Source organism: Brachionichthys hirsutus, chromosome 9 (genome assembly GCF_040956055.1).
Source record: "Brachionichthys hirsutus isolate HB-005 chromosome 9, CSIRO-AGI_Bhir_v1, whole genome shotgun sequence".
Classification (NCBI taxonomy): domain Eukaryota; kingdom Metazoa; phylum Chordata; class Actinopteri; order Lophiiformes; family Brachionichthyidae; genus Brachionichthys; species Brachionichthys hirsutus.
The window spans coordinates 794365-813621 of record NC_090905.1 but is presented as its reverse complement, the minus strand read 5'-3'; the positions used below and the strand labels follow the sequence as shown (position 1 = coordinate 813621).

Sequence of the window (19257 nt, the reverse complement as noted above, 5' to 3'; positions counted from 1 at the left end):
ACCTAAATCAAGACTCAAGTCAACGTGCAGCAGACAGGAATACATGCAACACACCATCTCTCTCTCTCACACACGCACACGCACACGCACACACAGAGACTTGCCACCGCCTCTTCTTTTTGGATTTTTTTGTGTTGCCCACTTGAACTTCTTGGCAGCATTTCATGGTGTAGCTCTCCACCCCGTGCCCTCCTTCCTGCCCTCCTTCCGCTGCACCGCTGGGCACTGGGAGGCCAGGCCGGAGGGGAGCTGGGCCAGTTCAATAGTCTGCAATAGGAGCGAGGTTGGGGTGCAGGTCCACCGTTATGTTCGTGTAGAGGCTGCTCAGGGAAACGTGGGGGGTGTAATGGAGGTTGTTGAGGCCATCCAGATGTTGTCGCTCTTTGGAATACCTCAGCAGTTTGTACCTAGAAGCACACAAGGACTCACTCTTACACTGGAGTGTGCAAAGGCCTCGGATCACAAACGACATGCAAGAACAGACTTTGGCATCATCAAAGGTCAGCTTGCATGCGTCGTTGTTCATCTGTGCTTCCTTTGAAGTAAGTCTCTTGTGTTGGAGCCCATCTCAGCTGACTCTGGGAAAGAGGCGGGGTCGATCACCACACACACTACGGACAATATTGGAGTGACCAATTCACCAAGTTGCATGTTTTTGGTTTTTTGAGACAGCTCCGGGGATCCGTTGGGCACTGATTATCACTTTACTACTACTGTCTGTATTTAATGTAGTAGCTAAGCACTCGTTGTACATCCACTATGTAATAACGACAGAGACTTTCCTGTGTCTGCATGTTCTTCCCAAAGAGCCGAATCTCTGAATTCATTGAATCAACTTTTGCCGTGTCCGTTTCAGTGCAAACGGCCTGCCGTGCGTTGAGGCAGCTGGACAAATGTCCAACAAAAGGAGCCCAATGATCTCTCACGTCCAGCTAGCTCCTGGTTTCATGTGAAAGGGTTCTGTTTCTGTATGGTCTACAAAGATGTTTATTGTTTAGAGAAGCTCCCCGGGACGAGCCTCCTACCTCCCGAGGAACTGCACCTCCCCTCTGTGGTGGTGGGGAATGGACCTGTACTTGCCGATCTCTCCCTCTGGCCGTGTGACATTGAGACCAGCAAAATGGACCCTAAGGAAAGACAAAGCGGAGTCACCGTTAAACCAACACTCAGCTGGGAAGTGTTCCAACAGCCTACTCTGAGGAGCACACGGAACGTCTACTACTCACGGTAGTACGCCTCAGTACTGCTAAAACTACAAAGCAGAGAGGCCCAACTGATCTGAACAAGCAAGCTGAAGGATTTTCAGCTCATTGGTTCTAGACACGGATCACTTTGGCGGTATCTCTTTAAACATCAGAGACAAACAAACCAATGAAACATGTGATCAGGTGATCTCACAATGAGGGTCCGGACTCAGGGCGGGTGCAAACGTCAGCTTTATGGTACTTTACGTTTCACAATACTACAAACATATCAGTGCTGCAGGCCGGCCAATTTAGCACCAGGACTCTCTCACTACAGAAATGCATCCCGATAGCATGTACGGTTAGCAGGAGCTAGCGTAGCATCGCCAGCGTAGCATCGCCAGCGTAGCATCGCCGGCGTTTCCCTTGAGCTGGTCACAAGGCCGGATAAATGCAGAGCGTTGCAAAAATCAATTGTGCAATCAACGATGAATATGAACATCAAGGCCTGGGTGAACAACGAGCGCCGTCAGGATGCCGAAAATGGGGTTACTGTGGGCCGAAGAAGAGGAGGAAGAAGAGGAGGAAGGCTGAAGAATGACGAGTGTGTGTGTGAGACAGGCTCTGGGTGGACAAGAGAGGCTTCCAGCTCAGGTGATCAGGGAGACAGGCAGGAGAGGACTGGGTGTGTCTTCTGGAAGGACAGGAGATCAGGAGACCTGGTGGTGGAACCAGGAAGTGCAGAAGTGTCTACAGGAAGACAGGTTAGCTAAGAAGAAGTGGGACATTGAGAGGACAGAAGAGAGTAGACAGGAGAACAGGGAGATGAGACACAAGGCAAAGGTAGAGGTCAAAGGTCAAACAGAGGTCATATGATGACCTGTATGCAGGTTAGACAGTAAAGAGGGAGAAGGATCTGGACAGATGTGTTCGAGGATATTTTCCTGGACTCTGAAACTGCTGGTAAGTTCAGAGTCCAGGAAAAAGACCAGAAGAATAATCAGGAATATTTGTCTGAATTTATTCAATCGCTGTGAAGCGGTGATAATATGGAATACGCTCTATCAGAGTACTCTAAGGGGCCAAAAGAATATACCTTTCATTGATTCCTAGTAAACAGGTCTGCAGTAGTAGTAGTACTATTAGTAGTAAACAGGTCTGCAGTAGTAGTAGTACTATTAGTAGTAAACAGGTCTGCAGTAGTAGTAGTAGTAAACAGGTCTGCAGTAGTAGTAGTAGTAAACAGGTCTGTAGTAGTAGTATCAGTAGTAGTAGTAGTAGTAAACAGGTCTGTAGTAGTAGTAGTAGTACTATTAGTAGTAAACAGGTCTGCAGTAGTAGTATTACTATTAGTAGTAAACAGGTCTGCAGTAGTAGTAGTACTATTAGTAGTAAACAGGTCTGCAGTATTAGTAGTACTATTAGTAGTAAACAGGTCTGCAGTAGTAGTAGTACTATTAGTAGTAAACAGGTCTGCAGTAGTAGTAGTACTATTAGTAGTAAACAGGTCTGCAGTAGTAGTAGTACCATTAGTAGTAAACAGGTCTTCAGTATTAGTAGTACTATTAGTAGTAAACAGGTCTGCAGTAGTAGTAGTACTATTTGTAGTAAACAGGTCTGCAGTAGTAGTAGTACTATTAGTAGTAAACAGGTCTGCAGTAGTAGTAGTACTATTTGTAGTAAACAGGTCTGCAGTAGTAGTAGTACTATTTGTAGTAAACAGGTCTGCAGTAGTAGTAGTACTATTAGTAGTAAACAGGTCTGCAGTAGTAGTAGTACTATTAGTAGTAAACAGGTCTGCAGTAGTAGTAGTACTATTAGTAGTAAACAGGTCTGCAGTAGTAGTAGTACTATTAGTAGTAAACAGGTCTGCAGTAGTAGTAGTACTATTAGTAGTAAACAGGTCTGCAGTAGTAGTAGTACTATTTGTAGTAAACAGGTCTGCCTCCAGCCTCATCATGGGAAACACACAAAGAAATGCAGCTTTAAAGACGATCGATCAGGAAGCAGCTGCTGATCGTCAGCTTGGAATCAATGAATCAATGAATGGATGGAGAGACGTTGGAGACGACAGCAAGGAGAACTGGAGGGGACATCAAGAGGGACATCAAGAGGGACATTAAGAGGGACACGAGAGACAGAAGCTCATCCTGAGGCTGCAGTGCAGACACTGGATTTAGTGGATGAAGATAGCGATCAATGACGTTTTACGGGCACTGTTGGGGAAAAAGCATTGATTTAATTAAGTTGGAACAACCTGCGTGAACATCTCGTGTTACGGCTTGCAGGAAGGCGCGGCCTATAAATGTACCAAATCGATTTCTTCTTAGATTTAGTGGCTGCGGCTCATAATCAGGTGCGTTTCAGGTGCGTCGGCGGAGGGCCGCTGAGGGTCCTTCTACGTGGACGAAGTGCATCTCCATGTTCCTCCATGGCGCCCCAAGCCGGTAACGAGACGCTCTCATCACTAACCTGTTCCACAAGTCATCGTCCTCTCCCCCCCAGCCCCAGAATGCATTGGGAAAGCCATTAATCTGGCGAAACTGCTCCACGGTGAGTCCACTCACACCTCCGAAGAACTCGCTGTATGGAAGACTGCAGACAAGCACAGGGCAAACACACGTCCCAAACGACAGCTGTTTAATGGCTTCCTAAGCACCGCCCCTACCGCTGCAGGCCAGGAACACTCACATGTACATGTACTTGTCCAGCTTGGCAGCAAAGTGGCGTGGCATCTGACCACAGCCGTAGTAGTTGCGGTCGTTCTCTGGGATGTGGTCGACGTCATGGAAGATGAGACAGTCCCAGTCCAAGTCCTTCATGGCCTCCAGGAAGCCCACATTAAACAACATGGCTCTGTTGAAGGGCTGGGTGCCACTCTGAGACAGACACACACACGCATGAAAGGAAGACACGACGTACCGCACCCACGTGGAGCTTTTTCCTTCAAAGTGCAAAACTCAAAAAACACAAACTGAAATATTAAAAGTTACGACTATTTAAAATGACCGAGTAGAATCCGGTGCAGCTGGTACGTCCACGTTGGTAGACATACAGATACTAGCTAAAGACGAAATGCCCCCGTCAGCACCAGATCAAAGCCGTGTTTCTTATCCTGATCCCTGAACTGTCTGAATTTGACTTTAGTGAAAAGTTTAGAAACTTGATTCTTTGGTTCTAAACCAAACATGTTAGGCTTGGATCATGAAATAGAGAATCCCCCCCCTGTATGTACAGAATGTAAATGATGCAGAACCGTGTTAAATGTACTTTTATTGTGCTATCAGAAACGACTCCACGTTGTCAGAGATACAAGCTAAGCTAACCTCAGCAGCGGCTAGGCATCAGCAGCCTAGCAGCGGCCTAGCAGCCTAGCAGCAGCCTAGCAGCGGCCTAGCAGCGGCCTAGCAGCCTAGCAGCAGCCTAGCAGCGGCCTAGCAGCAGCCTAGCAGCGGCCTAGCAGCGGCCTAGCAGCCTAGCAGCAGCCTAGCAGCGGCCTAGCAGCAGCCTAGCAGCAGCCTGGCAGCGGCCTAGCAGCCTAGCAGTGGCCTAGCAGCCTAGCAGCGGCCTAGCAGCGGCCTAGCAGCGGCCTGGCAGCAGCCTGGCAGCGGCCTGGCAGCAGCCTAGCAGCGGCCTAGCAGCCTAGCAGCAGCCTAGCAGCAGCCTAGCAGCGGCCTAGCAGCCTAGCAGCAGCCTAGCAGCAGCCTAGCAGCGGCCTAGCAGCCTAGCAGCAGCCTAGCAGCAGCCTAGCAGCGGCCTAGCAGCGGCCTAGCAGCGGCCTAGCAGCGGCCTAGCAGCGGCCTAGCAGCGGCCTAGCCGCAGCCTAGCAGCGGCCTAGCAGCAGCCTAGCAGCGGCCTAGCAGCGGCCTAGCCGCAGCCTAGCAGCGGCCTAGCAGCAGCCTAGCCGCAGCCTAGCAGCGGCCTAGCAGCGGCCTAGCAGCAGCCTAGCAGCGGCCTAGCAGCAGCCTAGCCGCAGCCTAGCAGCGGCCTAGCAGCGGCCTAGCAGCGGCCTAGCAGCGGCCTGGCAGCGGCCTAGCAGCGGCCTAGCAGCGGCCTAGCAGCGGCCTAGCAGCGGCCTAGCAGCGGCCTAGCAGCGGCCCCTCCCGTTTACCTGCTCAATGACGTAGAACGCAAACTGCAGCCGCTGCTTGTGCAGAACGGGGATGAGGTGCTCGAACAGGATGGGGAGATGTTCATGGCGGTTTCTAAATGGAATCAGGATGGCCACCTAGAAAGAAACCATGCCAGATTCAACTCGTAGCAGAAATCCTTCCTGTTACCAGGAAGTTTCAGATATACCCTCTAAGCGTGTGAATTATATAATCGCCCACCTTCCAGCGGCGTCTGCAGTCCTTCGGTTTCCAATGGCCGCCGAAGTCGACGTCAAAAAACCTGGAGAACTTCCACGCTACGTGTTCCAGAGGGATCTCTGTCATGTTCACCTCCATCAGGCCCTCTGTGGAGAGAAGAGCTTATTCCACTCACATGGACCCTGGAGTGCCTTTATTGCACCTGAACCTGCGTATAAATGCATTAAAGCAGCGGCCCAGGGGCTAATTAAATAGAAAGAGGAACGCTGTATAACCCCTAAAGCTTATACGATGCACCTGCAATAACCGTTCAACGATTCTTGCACCAATCATTTTTAAAAGAAGCTTTCTTTTCTTGGCGCTTCTTCTTCCCCCCTTTGCAAAGACGCTCTCCAAAGTCTTTTGTTTTGTTTTTACACATTTTCGCTAGTCTACGGGATTTTTTATATTTTATTAGAGTAACGCATCAGGGGAACAAGAAGATCCGAAGGTTACAGACTCGAATAATCATCTTCCGAAGCACTGTGTCCGTTAGCGGCTCGTGCTGGAGCCTATCCCTGCAGTCAAGGGGCGAGAGGCGGGGTACACCCCGGACAAGCCGCCAGTTCATGGCAGGGCCTATAATAATAAATACAATGGAAATGTATTTGATTTCTGTGCCTCGCGAACCGAACTTTACAGTTCCTCTAAAATGCTATGGCAGAGCCAGCCGTGTCCCCACCCGTGTCCCCACTTCTCGAGGACTTGAAGAGTCTAGTCATGTGGATGTTTCTGTTGCACACATTCCTTTGTCAGGGATTGAATGAAGGTGAAATAAAGTACCTATTTGGATCGGGCGTGGCACAAAGTCCGCATTGAGCAGCTGTGAAGGTCTGCTGTGGAACACGAGGTGTCCGGACAGAGGTCTACTTACTCATAGAAGGCAATCGCTCTGGGCAGGGGAGGTTCTGGGCGTAGCTGAAGTTTTCTGGGAGGTATGTGGTGGGCTGGACCAGGTACTCACTGGAGTTACTGCCTTCAGGATAGTCTGCAGCACAAACCACCAAAGAGATCAGCAGAACATTTCACGCAGCTTCCACTCGGTACTAAACGATACGACTGTAAACACGTTCCCTTTACAAGATTAAGTGTGAAGACTTACTCGCTCTGTAGTTTAACTGTAGTTGCACTTGATAATCTATCTAATCTATCAATCGTACGGTCATTTTGGACCTTCTGGATTATTCCTCCTCCGTTCGGCACACGAGACACTCGTAACATTACAATCACAGCAAATCGGTATGGAGTAAAAGGTTAATGCCTAGCGTAACACGAAGGCCACGTGGCTGCACGGCGTCTGATTTACCCGTCCCGTTGAGCGTACTGTTCTTGTTGGTGTACAGTCGGATCATCTGGCCAATGGACCGGACATTGTCCCTCAACATGATGCCCTGGGCCTGCACCATGAAGAAGTATGTGTTCGCTGGTAGACAGAGAGGAAGAACAACTCAGAACAGAACAGAGTCGGTCCCGTACCTCAGACCAGAACAGAGTCGGTCCCGTACCTCAGACCAGAACAGAGTAGGTCCCGTACCTCAGACCAGAACGGAGTAGGTCCCGTACCTCAGACCAGAACAGAGTAGGTCCCGTATCTCAGAACATAGTAGGTCCCGTACCTCAGACCAGAACAGAGTAGGTCCCGTATCTCAGAACATAGTAGGTCCCGTACCTCAGACCAAAACAGAGTAGGTCCCGTATCTCAGACCAGAACAGAGTAGGTCCCGTATCTCAGACCAGAACGGAGTAGGTCCCGTATCTCAGACCAGAACGGAGTAGGTCCCGTATCTCAGACCAGAACGGAGTAGGTCCCGTATCTCAGACCAGAACGGAGTAGGTCCCGTACCTCAGACCAGAACGGAGTAGGTCCCGTACCTCAGACCAGAACAGAGTAGGTCCCGTACCTCAGACCAGAACAGAGTAGGTCCCGTATCTCAGAACAGAGTCGGTCCCGTACCTCAGACCAGAACAGAGTAGGTCCCGTATCTCAGACCAGAACAGAGTAGGTCCCGTACCTCAGACCAGAACAGAGTCGATGAGTACCTCATCGACTCTGTTCTGGTCTGTTCTGGACTTGTGTGTGACAGGGACTACGTTGAGTCAAGCTACACTGCCAGGAAGACGAACTCTCCCACTCCTCAGCGGCTGCTAGCGGCTGTCCGTAGACATCTGGGACCGTTCGTTGTTGTTGTTGTATCAAGTCTCCAGAACTATAAACAGGTTTCACTCAGTCACAGCGCTGGCCGATCTCATGAGACTCATCTCACCGTAACAACGAGAAGCGCTTTGAAGCGTTTTCTCATCGTCTTTAGGAACCGCAGACCAACCTACTCTCATTGGTCTGTCCACTGGAGGGGACGTCTGTCCACTGGAGCGTCCACTGGAGCGGGACAGACACCATCCACACCTGTGCATTCTGGGCAGTGACCTGGAGGTGTGTGATCGCCATGACAACCAGGAACAATGCCTGCACGATGAGCATCACTCTCTCACCATCGCTCTCCTCCAGCTTGTGATCGCCATGACAACCAGGAACAATACCTGCAGGATGAGCATCACTCTCTCACCATCGCTCCCTTCCAGCTTGTGATCGCCATGACAACCAGGAACAATACCTACAGGATGAGCATCGCTCCCCTCTAGCTTGTGATCGCCATGACAACCAGGAACAATACCTGCAGGATGAGCATCACTCTCTCACCATCGCTCCCTCCAGCTTGTGATCACCATGACAACCAGGAACAATAGCTGCAGGATGAGCATCACTCCCCTCCAGCTTGTGATCGCCATGACAACCAGGAACAATACCTGCAGGATGAGCATCGCTCCCTTCCAGCTTGTGATCGCCATGACAACCAGGAACAATACCTACAGGATGAGCATCACTCTCTCACCATCGCTCCCCTCCAGCTTGTGATCGCCATGACAACCAGGAACAATACCTGCACGATGTGCATCACTCTCACCATCCCTCCCCTCCAGCTTGTGATCGCCATGACAACCAGGAACAATACCTGCAGGATGAGCATCGCTCCCTTACAGCTTGTAATCTCCATGACAACCAGGAACAATACCTGCAGGATGAGCATCGCTCCCCTCCAGTGATCATGTGATCTCGTGAGACGTAGCAGTAAAACATCAAAGCAGGAAAGTCACTAGAGAAACATGCCGAATCCAATGATTAGATCCGGATCCATCAGAGGATCTATTCTAGAACCTCCGTGGCCGTGAATGGGACTGCAGGCCTGCCTTATTGATCACACAGCACAGCGTTAGCAGCTCGGCTAGCAGTCCACTCATTTCAGTGCAGCTAGCTGGACATCGTGATCTTTTAGCTTCAGGCTAATTAGCTCGTTAGCTCTAAGGTTAGCATGGACCGCTGCAGAAGATAATCCAGTCACAACAGCATTAACGTTGACCTTTTAATGTCATTGGTTCGAAGCTCTGTTCACTGACCTATCCCAGGGGCCACGTAGATGAAGTAGAGACACGTGGTGGACATGGAGAAGAAGAATATGAAGGCCAGAAACGACCGGTCGGAGATCCGCAGCAGCCGCCTCCAAGCCACCATCTTGGCTTCGGCCTGCTGTTCCTCCAGCGATAGCGGTCCCATAAAATACTTTGAGTTCAAAATGTCCTTAACTTGATAGACAACGCTGCCGACAGTGCCGTCATGGAAACACCTGCACCAGGTGACGAGCCCTGGTGATGCAGCGCGGAGGAAGGCTAGCGGTGCTAGCGGTGCTAGCGGGCCCGCGTCCCCTGCGAGGCCTGGAACGTTAATATCAGGCCACGGAGAGCCTGCAGGAAGAGCCCCGGTCGGGCATCCCGGAAGCGTGGCCGTGGGGCCCGAGGCAGCAGCAGGAATACTACTGAGAAATACTCCGAGCAGCAGCAGTAATACTACTGAGAAATACTCCGAGCAGCCTCCATGGCTGCTCACGGAAGGGGGCCGGGACGCTCCGCCTTGTCCCCCACAGTCTCCTCCAGGCCGGCGCGATGCTTCCCAAACAGTCGGTGCACGTCCTCACCGAACCGCGCACGACGGCGTCCGGTCGCGCCACCGGGCGTCTCCCCGCTGCGGCCACACGGCTGTGGCATTCAGCACGGAAAGGTGGAGAACCCTGGACAGAAATAAACCCGGGAGCCCAGGGCTGCTGCTGCTCGGCTTCTACCGGACCGGCACTGCAGAGGCAGCTTCCGGTGGGTGTCACACGACCCCGCCCCTTCGTCGCTATGGAAACCCGTGGCGGCGCAGCATCCTTTATCCATGCATCCATTCCTCAAACGATGAAACTAAAGCGTCTTCCCCTGGAACCGCCCCCGTATCCCGGTGGGGGCGTTGTGCTCCTGGGAGGGTCTCCCATGGCATCCTGGTCGAGCTGAAGAAGCAGTCTGATGGAGTCTTCTTGACTCGTGGGACTCCGGAGGCAGCTGACAGGTACCAGCAGGACAAGCGGACCCGGCCCGAGTGGCTTCGGAGGCAAACATTCAGGTCTGGAAGGAGTTCAGAGGCCATGGAGGACTATTGGTCTGCCTCGCGGGTCGACGGCTCTACCATGGAGTCGCTCTTGCAACAGGATCACTTCTGGAGGGACTAAAGTTCATGGAAGAGTTTTGTATTATATAAAGACACAGTCATGTATTTAGTGAAGAAGTAATTATTTCTTTAAAATTGTTGCATCATCATCAGGCAAGTGTCAAACCTTTTTGCCCTCCACTGGTCAGGATCTAAAACTGCACTTTGTTTCCACTGACATTTCCAGCCTGTGTCACACAGAAAACATCTGTTCTGATTAATATGCAGTTAAAATATTTGGTTACTTGTCCTAACAAGTGAAGTGGACCACCTTGAGGATTATTGGGAATCAAACAAGTTACTGTGAGACCATTTTTAGTAGTAGGTAGTTAAACTATTAGTTTTAATAGTGCATTAATAGAAATAGTAAACTATGTGTATACTGCCAATATTGTATTGTACTGCTGTGTCATGTTGAGTGGAGCAGTGTTGCTGATGAGGGGATCATTCCCCTCTGGGAGTGATAAACTATTCTAATCCTGATTTACCCTCCGAGGCAGCGAGTTGTGTGTTTGTGTATCGGACAGTGTGTTCATGAACACCACTAAATAGTGACTGTCCCATCCTGTGGATTTCACTCAAGAGGTACTGATCACACCTGATCACAGACATGAGAGTGGCTGGTGTTGGGGACGACGATGCAAAGGACGGGGTGAAGTGGAGAACGTTGGGTTGCTGTGGCGACCCCTCACGGGACAAGAAGATAAAAACACTACAACAGATAAACAAAAATCTATTTATTACTTTCATTCATAGGAAGAGAAGCAACAAGACAGCCAGGGGGGGGGGGGGGGGGCTCTAGCTGCTCTGCGAGGCCTGCTGCATGATGACTGAACACAGACTCAGCATCTGAAGGTACTCATCGGCGCCATCTGCCAGGCACTTACTCACAACCTGACAGAGCAAACACAAGCAAGGACAACGTGCATTAAAACGCCAGTTCATAAATATGCCACCAGAGGGCATCTGATGTTTCAGGCTAAAGGTCAAGGGTCAAGGTGTGAAATGCTGAGTGGATTTTGAGACGCGCTCGGGAAACAAATCGTCCATTTCCTAAACTGAAAGAAAGATGATTTTAAATTCGTCCAATCAGCAAGCAGCTCTTTGGCGCTAGACTCGTGTGTGCATAAAGCCGAGTACTACACAGATATGTTTTCAGCTACGCCCCAGAAGCATAACGACTACACTCGGACTGACGGACAAACGGATGGACATGCTGACCGCAAGACGAACAGAAGAGGCCGTCCTCCATCCTCAAGCCGAGCTGCAGCTCCGAGTCAGAAGGTGCTTCAACTCGTTGTGATCGGTTCCGGTCCGAGTTCTAATTGTTTCGGTGATCTGTGAACCCGATCTCATCCACCTCTGCAAGGGTCTGACAGCCCCGCCTACTTGCCCGAGCCTATGCTCCGCCCCCTGCTGTACTGAAAGCCTGACTGGACCGTATCAATAGCTCTGGAGACTTTCAGGTTCCCTTCGTGTGCTTCAGGAGGTTCCTGGAACGTGTCCAGACCAACATGAAACACTTTTGTTCGTCGGTTTCGCTGTAAACGTAGAACCAAAGACCCGACAGGTGCCAGAGCTTCCTCCGTGCCCCCGTCAGAAGGACTCACTGCCATCTTCTCGGTGACGGCTGATTTCTGCTCGTCTCCCAGGCCCCCCTCGATGATGGCCTCGTGCAGCTGACTCAGGATCTGTGTGGCTGCGTAGCCTTCATCCACTGCTTGCTGCCAAAGGACACAATCAATCTGGATCAATCAGTGAAGACATGCTCGATCCTTTGCTCTGTACACACCACACCTACCCTGACTGCAACTTCCAGCTTCTCAAACGTTCCTCTGAAGCAGATTTGCAGCAAGCCCTCAATCATTTTAGGAGGGACAAGCTAAGGGACAGATTGAGACGAGCTTTAGGAGTGAGGCACACTCAAGCTACGGCTGATGCAGTCCTCCAGTCTCCAGTCTCACCCCAGCTAGCTCAATGATGTCCCGTTCGGTGATGTCCCTGTCCACGCCGAGGCGGGCAGCACTCTGGAGGAAGGTGATGGCTTTCCGTAGGTCTCCCTCAGACACCTTCACCAACGCTGCGATACTCTGGAAGAACAGAAACATGGCATTTGAGTCCAGCACCAGGATGGAACGTGGGACCCCATTAGAGTCTCTGGAGAAGCAAAACTAGGGTGGAGACACCATGGTGAAGACCACCAGGGTGAAGACCACCAGGGTGAAGACCACCAGGGTAAAGACCACCAGGGTAAAGACCACCAGGGTAAAGACCACCAGGGTGAAGACACCATGGTAAAGACCACCAGGGTGAAGACCACCAGGGTGAAGACCACCCGGGTAAAGACCACCAGGGTGAAGACCACCCGGGTGAAGACCACCCGGGTGAAGGACACCAGGGTGAAGACACGAGGGTGAAGACACCAGGGTGAAGGACACCAGGGTGAAGACCACCCGGGTGAAGACCACCCGGGTGAAGACCACCCGGGTGAAGACCACCAGGGTAAAGACCACCAGGGTAAAGACCACCAGGGTAAAGACCACCAGGGTGAAGACACCAGGGTGAAGACCACCAGGGTGAAGACCACCAGGGTAAAGACCACCAGGGTGAAGACCACCAGGCTAAGACCACCAGGGTAAAGACACCAGGGTAAAGACCACCAGGGTAAAGACCACCAGGGTGAAGACCACCATGGTAAAGACCACCAGGGTGAAGACCACCAGGGTGAAGACCACCAGGGTGAAGACCACCAGGGTAAAGACCACCCGGGTAAAGACCACCAGGGTGAAGACCACCCGGGTGAAGACCACCCGGGTGAAGACCACCCGGGTGAAGGACACCAGGGTGAAGACACCAGGGTGAAGGACACCAGGGTGAAGGACACCAGGGTGAAGGACACCAGGGTGAAGACCACCAGGGTGAAGACCACCCGGGTGAAGACCACCAGGGTAAAGACCACCAGGGTAAAGACCACCAGGGTAAAGACCACCAGGGTGAAGACACCAGGGTGAAGACCACCAGGGTAAAGACCACCAGGGTGAAGACCACCAGGGTGAAGACCACCAGGGTGAAGACCACCAGGGTAAGACCACCAGGGTAAAGACACCAGGGTAAAGACACCAGGGTGAAGACACCAGGGTGAAGACCACCAGGGTGAAGGACACCAGGGTGAAGACCACCAGGGTAAAGACCACCATGGTGAAGACCACCATGGTAAAGACCACCAGGGTGAAGACCACCAGGGTGAAGACACCAGGGTAAAGACCACCAGGGTAAAGACCACCAGGGTAAAGACAGATCTTGTTTTCTTGTCCTGGTTACGTCATGAGTACCTCCTTGGTACTCGGTTCTCCCCGTGTACCCCCTTGGTACTCGGTTCTCCCCGCGTACCCCCTTGGTACTCGGTTCTCCCCGCGTACCCCCTTGGTACTCGGTTCTCCCCGCGTACCCCCTTGGTACTCGGTTCTCTCCGCGTACCTCCTTGGTACTCGGTTCTCCCCGCGTACCTCCTTGGTACTCGGTTCTCCCCGCGTACCCCCTTGGTACTCGGTTCTCCCCGTGTACCCCCTTGGTACTCGGTACTCGGTTCTCCCCGTGTACCCCCTTGGTACTCGGTTCTCCCCGTGTACCCCCTTGGTACTTGGTTCTCCCCGTGTACCTCCTTGGTGTACTTGAGCTTCTCCTTCTCACAGATCAACAGCAGGCGCTCTTCTTGGATCTGATTGGCGAGTGGTTTGAAGCGAAACTTGGAACATCTGGAAGTCAGAGGCTCGATTATCCTGTCAAGCAGCCAGACAGGCAGAGGAGTCAGCAGTACTCACTCAAACAGCAGGGGGGGGGTTATTAGTGGGGGGGCGGCTGACCTGCTGATGTAGTTGCAGATGAGGCAGAAGCGGGTGGTGCGGGACTCCTTCTCCATCGTCCTCCTGAGAGCAGCCTGAGCCGGGGCCGTCATGGAGTCGGCTTCATCCAGGATGATGATCTTGAAAGGCGGACATGACTTCCCGCTAGGAACACAGTAAACGGTCCGGACTTGGGAGTACGACCCGCCTCCTAGTGGCTGAGTGTGGCTCCGAGTTATCAGCGTGAACCCCTGGAGGAGGACGGACTTACTCTGGACGGCTCCCCGCCACGGTCAGCTGGGCGAAGGTCTTCACCTTCTCCCTGATGACCTGGATGCCTCGCTCATCAGAGGCGTTGAGCTCCAGCACCCTCTGTCTGTACAGCGCTGGACTGCAGGACAGTACGGTACGGACCGGTCCATCAAGGCTGGACACATTTCAGTGACGAAGCTCGTCAGTCCACTCACCCGTAAAGCTCTCTGGCAGCAGCCAAGATGGTCGAGGTCTTTCCTGTTCCAGGAGGGCCGTAGAACAGCAAGTTAGGAAGCTGCAACGGACACGCAGAGGAGGTGTGTGTGTGTGTGTGCGCGCGTAGTTTCTCAGATGAACAGAGAAGGACAAACCAATGAGACGCTCGTGTCCACCCCGTGTCCATGGACGCCATGGCAGGAGTCTGAGCGCCGGTATATTCTGCACACAGCGTCCTCTCGATGCTACTTGTGGCTGAGATCAACCAAATCGGGACACTTTGAGGCTCCGTGTCTATCATGAAAGAGGGACTTGAACTCAAGTCCATTAACAGGAGTCGGTCCGACTCACCATCAGGACAGATTATTGATATGTACTGTTGATTGATCCCCATGCTGCTCCACTACAGGCCTCTCGGGTGAAGACAGGAACACCTCAGGGGGGAGAACTCGGGACGCTGATTAAACATCAGGCCCGGTTCTGTTGCCCTTTCACACGTAAATGTTGCTGAAGTGTTCATTGGTCCAACGCAACGCTGCGGTCCCTCGCTATAACGCGGTTTATTTTGCTCTGATGCAGCCACGTCAAATCAGAGAGAATGGACCGATCAGCAGTAAAGATTAACCGTTAACACAACTTATTATTGATCCACACAGAACAGAACAGGCTGAATAAATAGAACTGCTACGTCTTTAGCGATTTGGGGCTAGTTTCATGTTTTAACGCTGTTCGCTAGCTTACCAAACATCTGTCCTCTCACACAAACTTCGTGACGGAAGTCGGGTTGAGGGTTTTGACTGACAGCTCACGTGTCCAATAGCATTCAAGAAAGGGACCAGAAATGTTTCCAAGCGATTATGAGATGGGGTGGAAGCCCTTTTGGCTTTAGTGTGTACGGTAAAAGGTTTACAGCCTTAAAACATATATAATAATTGTAAAAAAATAAAGCTGACTACTTCACGGATTCCGCCCATTGGGGGTTATTTTTAGAACGTAACCCCCGCGATAAATGAGGGACCCCTGTACAGTAGTCCCTCGATATAATGCGGTTCATCTTCCGCGACTTCGCTGAGTTTTAATGCAATTTTTCAGATTTTATTTTTTGCACTTGAACGCGCCTTGAAACGGCGCAAGGACGGTGAAATACGCGTGAGTTGCTATTACCGGTAATAACTCATGTGTTCAACCTCGTAGGTTGATCATTAAAATTAAATTCGTTATTTCTAAAAGCTATCATGTTTATTTGTTAAGCGTTTGTTTTATAGCGCTCTTATTCTCTGTGTAAAAAGAGGCTTTTATTTTGTAGGAGCATAAACGTCACGTCCCTTTTGGGTTTTGTTTCTTCCTGTTGATACATGTAGCCGCTGCCGTTCCGCTGTGCTAAGCTATCCAATAAAGCAGCATGAGAGGCTAAAGACAGCACGAGTAGAATATTTGTTCTTCTGCACTCCAAGCGGCTCTTTCCTCGACCTGCACGCCTTAACATTATTAACAGGAAAACGTTTACTGTACGTACTATATATTTATATTTCTCCAACAAATGTTTAGTTCTGAAAAGGTTTTGATCTTTGGTTTCATTCTATAATACTGAAACAATCTATTTAGATTAATGCCTGACTGTTAAACGTGTATAAAGTGTGTGGTGAGGGGTTTTACAGCCTTAAAACATTTATGTACATGTATAATAATTGTAAAAAAATAAAAATTACTACATTGCGGATTTCACTTAATGCGGGTTGTTTTTGGAACGTAACCCCCGCGGAAAATGAGGGACTACTGTATTGTGAATTCTCAATATTGCAGATATTCTGGGCAAAAGGGAATGAAGGCTATCTATCCATCATCTGTAATCGATCAATCTATACTGCAGCTACTTTTCTGTTTTATTTTGTCCTTCACCACTTTCATAGGAGGAAAACTCCTTTAATGGAGCAGACGGTTCTGTTCTATGAGCACCTGAACACCGGGAGAACGGAACAGCTACTTACATCTGCTCCTTCCAGAGACTTCTTCAGCACTGCTACCACCTCCTCCTGGAAGGCTACCTCATCGATGCACTTTGGCCTGCTGCACAAACACAGAGCGCCACACGTCTGATCTGAGGGCTGTAGCACGCGACACGGGCACGCTACACGGACACGCTACACGGGCACGCTACAGAGGCACGCTACAGGGGCACGCTACAGGGGCACGCTACAGGGGCCCGCTACACGGGCACGCTACACGGGCACGCTACACGGGCACGCTACACGGGCACGCTACACGGGCACGCGACACGGGCACGCTACACGGGCACGCTATACAGGCACGCTACACGGGCACGCAACACGGGCACGCTACACGGGCACGCTACACGGACACGGGCATGCTACACGGGCACGCTACACAGGCACGCTACACGGACACGCTACACGCTATACAGGCACGCTACACGGGCACGCTACACGGACACGCTACACGGGCACGCTATACAGGCACGCTACACGGGCATGCTACACGGGCATGCTACACAGGCACGCTACACGGGCACGCTACACGGGCACGCTACACAGGCACGCTACACGGGCACGCTACACGGGCACGCTACACAGGCACGCTACACGGGCACGCTACACGGGCACGCTACACGGGCACGCTACACAGGCACGCTACACGGGCACGCTACACAGGCACGCTACACAGACACGCTACACGGGCACGCGACACGGGCACGCTACACAGACACGCTACACGGGCACGCTACACGGGCACGCTACACAGACACGCTACACGGACACGCTACACGGACACGCTACACGGGCACGCTACACGGGCACGCTACACGGGCACGCTACACGGACACGCTGCACAAACACAGAGTGCCACACGTCTGATCTGAGGGCTGTAGCACGCTACACGGGCACGCTACACGGGCACGCTACACGGGCACGCTACACGGGCACGCTACACGGGCACGCGACACGGGCACGCTACACGGGCACGCTACACGGGCACGCTACACGGGCACGCTACACAGACACGCTACACGGGCACGCTACACAGACACGCTACACGGGCACGCTACACGGACACGCTACACGGGCACGCTACACGGGCACGCTACACAGACACGCTACACGGACACGCTACACGGGCACGCTACACGGACACGCGACACGGGCACGCGACACGGGCACGCGACACGGGCACGCGACACGGGCACGCGACACGGGCACGCTACACGGACACGCTACACGGGCACGCTACACGGGCACGCTACACGGGCACGCTACACGGACACGCTACACGGGCACGCGACACGGGCACGCGACACGGGCACGCGACACGGGCACGCGACACGGGCACGCTACACGGGCACGCGACACGGACACGCTACACGGGCACGCTACACGGGCACGCTACACGGGCACGCTACACGGGCACGCTACACGGGCACGCTACACGGGCACGCGACACGGGCACGCGACACGGGCACGCTACACGGGCACGCTACACGGGCACGCGACACGGGCACGCTACACGGGCACGCTACACGGGCACGCTACACGGGCACGCTACACGGGCACGCTACACGGGCACGCTACACGGGCACGCTACACGGGCACGCTACACGGGCACGCTACACAGGCACGCTACAGAGGCACGCTATACAGGCATGCTACACGCCGTGGTCAGTGCACCTGGGGCAGTTGGGTTGGTGCCTTGCTCAAGGGCACCCCGGTAGAGCAGCCCCTTTTGTCTGGACCGGGACATGAACCGGTTTTCCCAACCCATGGCCCGACAGACTGAGCTGTAATCCTAAATCATCAGAGTACGACCTCTATAATAAACAGTGCCAAAAAAATAGAATACTGCAAATACTGCGAGTACCGCGAGTACTGCATTAGACACGACGACTTTAGCAAATATTAAAATAGTGACCTGTGTGGACTTATTTGCTTTGAATCAGGCAATTGAGCTAAACTTCTGACTAAATGTGTTTTTCTCTGTTGCATCTTGAATCTATTTGAATGGTGACAGGGTGCTCTGTATTCTCCAAGCCAGCAGGTGGCGCTCGTCCTTCAGTTGTCCCTATGACTGTAATGAAATGAATTATTCCGTTTTGATGCTCACTATTTCTCCACCCAGGGAGCAGCTGGGGGCTTCTTCTCTGGACCGGAACCTGCTGCTGCCTTCTGGGCTCTGCTCGCCTGGACCGCTGCTCCTTTTAAGAACGCCTGCATGGCTGCTCCTGGGCCGGGTTCTGGTCCTGGTCCTGGTTCTGGTGAAAGTGACAGAAATCCACCTTCAAGACGCGTTTATTTTGGAAGCACGTGCTCCAGATTAGCTTCCGGGGACAGCATAATGATAAAAGCCGAGCCGCGAGGGTGCTTGGTAGTTGTAGTTCTTACACCGTGTCCGTTCGGCCACGGTGCCTGAATGCCTGAACCGGACTAATCGTCATGTGTAAGCACAATGAACCGAGGCTAAGTTAGCCGCTGCTAGCCTGCTGACTGTTAGCGCGCTATGCTAGCTTTCAGTTGCGCACGGAAACACATGAACGGACTTTACGCGTGAAAGAGGAATGCTCGTACCTGAGAAACGAGTCCGGCTCTTTGCGTGTGGAGCTTCCCGCTCTGGCGGAGAAACAACTTCCGGCTACGACATTTCGTGACATCCAATCAGATGCTGCGACGCCGGAATGGCCCCGCCTCCCCTCGCAGTGCAGCGCCCTGCTTTATAACGCAGCGTTGCTCTTGGTCTTTATTTGTCTTTAAAGGCTCTTCTTCTTCTCTTGTGGTCGAACAGCCCCGAGGAGAGCCGATCATTAGCGGCCAGCAGGGGGGGCTGCGCTAAAG

The 19257-nt window shown here is 52.3% G+C and overlaps 2 protein-coding genes across 2 annotated transcripts; both read right to left on the bottom strand.

Moving 5' to 3' along the window:
• Positions 1 to 259: 259 nt before the first annotated feature.
• On the bottom strand, positions 260 to 9101 carry b4galt6 (UDP-Gal:betaGlcNAc beta 1,4- galactosyltransferase, polypeptide 6). Its single transcript, XM_068743735.1, has 9 exons — positions 8987 to 9101; positions 6840 to 6956; positions 6408 to 6521; positions 5516 to 5640; positions 5296 to 5412; positions 3876 to 4063; positions 3657 to 3779; positions 1026 to 1127; positions 260 to 407 (listed from the first exon to the last, which is right to left on the bottom strand). The coding sequence occupies exons 1-9, from the start codon at positions 9099 to 9101 to the stop codon at positions 260 to 262; spliced, it is 1149 nt and encodes a 382-aa protein (XP_068599836.1).
• Positions 9102 to 10907: 1806 nt separating this feature from the next.
• Positions 10908 to 19024, bottom strand: rfc4 (replication factor C (activator 1) 4). Its single transcript, XM_068743750.1, has 11 exons — positions 18994 to 19024; positions 18533 to 18680; positions 16408 to 16486; positions 14419 to 14498; positions 14223 to 14342; positions 13973 to 14116; positions 13768 to 13888; positions 12074 to 12199; positions 11911 to 11991; positions 11720 to 11833; positions 10908 to 11003 (listed from the first exon to the last, which is right to left on the bottom strand). Exons 2-11 carry the CDS (start codon positions 18640 to 18642, stop codon positions 10908 to 10910), a joined length of 1071 nt encoding a protein of 356 aa, XP_068599851.1. The 5' UTR covers positions 18643 to 18680; positions 18994 to 19024.
• Between the last annotated feature and the right edge of the window lie 233 nt (positions 19025 to 19257).